Here is a 2,324-nt window from a genome sequence, read left to right as displayed (position 1 = left end):
TTATTTGAATCACATGCAAAGTTTTGTTGTCAGTCAGATTCCCAGAGCTGGTTTCCGGGTTCTGTGGCTGTGTTTCCTTTTGTCCTCCTCTCCTTGGAAACTTCCTGTGAAGAAGTGAGTCTTCCCTTTCAGTCCTGAGATGGGGTGAGAGGCTCGGGGCGCATCGGGAGGTTTGGCAGGAAGGGGAGGCGATGGACAAGGGCAAAGCCAGGCCAGAAGCGTGTTCCTCTTACAGAGCCTTTATTGAGCTCCTGCTGCCCGTCAGGCCCCGGGCTGGGTCCTCACTTGTGGCTCATCCTGCTTGGATATGTACCTGCCAGGGGTTCACCTGTGACGGCGTCCATTTGTAGGGTTCCCCATAGGGGGCGCCATCCTAAGGTGAAGCTGGACTCCGTTGCGGGCAGCCCACGGGGTCCTCACCCAACCACTTGCGCACAGCACGGGACAGGCGTGCCGTGGGAACCAGCTGGCTGGTTGACGTTGGTCGGTTGGTTGGAGCCTGTGTCACAGATGGTGGGCCGAGAGGTGTGAGGAGCACCACTCCTCTCTCTAGAACAGGGGCTCCTAAACTTCCATCTCCCTGCAGGGTCGGGAGCTGATGAACATGGTCATTTCTGGGCTCCATCCTCCAAATATTGAGTTCAGTAGGTCTGGACTGGGACCCAGGAATCCGCATTTCTAACAAATAACATGGAGGGAGGCTCAGCAAAATCATCCATCGCAACCTGCCATAGCAGGAAGTCTCCGGTTTCCAGCCAGGAGAGCTGTGTTCATGGTCCAACTCCTTAGCGGGGTAACCGTGGACAGGTCGCTTCACCTGTCTGTGCCTGGCGGTGACAGTGATGATGGCATATGGACTAAGCTTTCTGAGGGTGCACTTGTGGGTTAGAAGCCTGAGAGAATCAGAGGCGGAGAGGATAATGGGTGGCTGTTTGCCTCTGTTCAGAGAGAGGGGCCCCTTGCCGTCAGCAGAGTTCTCTCTGTGAGCGCCCAGCCTCCCCAGCCTGCACCTCCTGTGCTGAATGAGCAGTTTCTGGCACACAGGAGGCAGCGCATGCCGCTTGTTGGGTGGATGGTCTGCTCCATCACATCAAAGAGAAAGGACACTAGCTACATCCTTTCTGGCAGGTGGGATGGGTGTGTGTACTGAGAGCAGGAAGTGTGTGAATACCCTCACCCCGTCTTCGCTCTGTAGTTCTTTATTTAAAAAGTAAGTCCTCTAGCACAAGGTCCGGCGCACAATCCTGGGAGAGTCCTTCCCCTCTCCCTGTGTCCTGAGGGCAGCACCAGGGCTGGGCCCCCTGCATCCCTGGGAAGCAGCTTCTGTTCCCCGGTGTCCGGCCAAGAGCCTTCGGGGAGCAGTGACCAGCCTGACCCTCGTCTGTCCTGGTCCCTCACAGATGTCCTGGCGTCCGCAGTACCGAAGCTCCAAGTTCCGGAACGTGTACGGGAAGGTGGCCAACCGGGAGCACTGCTTCGATGGGATCCCCATCACCAAGAATGTGCACGATAACCACTTCTGTGCCGTCAACGCCCGCTTCCTGGCCATCGTCACCGAGAGCTCGGGAGGAGGCTCCTTCCTCGTCATCCCCCTGGAGCAGGTAGGTGCCCGGCTGCAGCCCAGGGCAGAGGGAAGCCCTGCTGATCACTGTTGGGCGGTTGCCCCTATTTCTCTCTGCACCGCCCCCGCCCCCCAACCACCTGTTACTTCCTCATCGTGTGTCCAGTGTTTGTGCCTTCCCAGTATTCCTGCGATTCACCAGAACAAATGCAGGCTGGGGTCCAGGAGACCTGAGGTCTTTCCCAGAACTTCCCCAAAGGTGTGCACGTGGAGAAGTCACTTTCCTTGGGGTGCTTGGGGTTCTCATTAAACTGAGGGGCTGGACCATCTGATCTCCAAGAGCAGGTCCAGCGCTCCCATTCTGTGTCCTGGATTTGGAGCCAGGAGGAAGACTCAGCCATGGGCACATTGGGTATCTACAAAAAACAGCCAACTTAAAAAAACAAAACCAATGTGAGACCTAACCGGTTTGGCTCAGTGGATAGAGCATTGACCTGCAGACTGAAGGGTCCCAGGTTCGATTCCGGCCAAGGGCATGTACCTTGGTTGCGGGCACATCCCCAGTGGGGGGTGTGCAGGAGGCAGCTGATGGATGTTTCTCTCTCATCGATGTTTCTAACTCTCTATCCCTCTCCCTTCCTCTCTGTAAAAAAAATCAATAAAAATATATTTTAAAAAAACAAACACAAAAAAACCAATGTGAGCTCTCCACTGTGAGGCTGGCTGTCATTTCCCTTCTCCCTCATCCCCTACCTTCCATCTA

The 2,324-nt window shown here is 55.6% G+C and overlaps 1 protein-coding gene across 1 annotated transcript in view; it reads left to right on the top strand.

The window, feature by feature from the left end:
* Window positions 1–1,374: 1,374 nt before the first annotated feature.
* CORO2B (coronin 2B) overlaps window positions 1,375–2,324 on the top strand; it is a 62,766-nt gene continuing 61,816 nt past the window's right edge. Inside the window, exon 1 of the mRNA XM_006758388.2 lies at window positions 1,375–1,601. Within this exon, the coding sequence (XP_006758451.1) occupies window positions 1,401–1,601 (201 nt within the window). The 5' untranslated portion in view covers window positions 1,375–1,400. The remainder of the gene's footprint in view (window positions 1,602–2,324) is intronic.

Source organism: Myotis davidii, unplaced genomic scaffold (genome assembly GCF_000327345.1).
Source record: "Myotis davidii unplaced genomic scaffold, ASM32734v1 scaffold673, whole genome shotgun sequence".
Classification (NCBI taxonomy): Eukaryota; Metazoa; Chordata; class Mammalia; order Chiroptera; family Vespertilionidae; genus Myotis; species Myotis davidii.
Note: the sequence above shows the minus strand (reverse complement) of the source record. Positions and strands in the feature narration are given on the sequence as shown.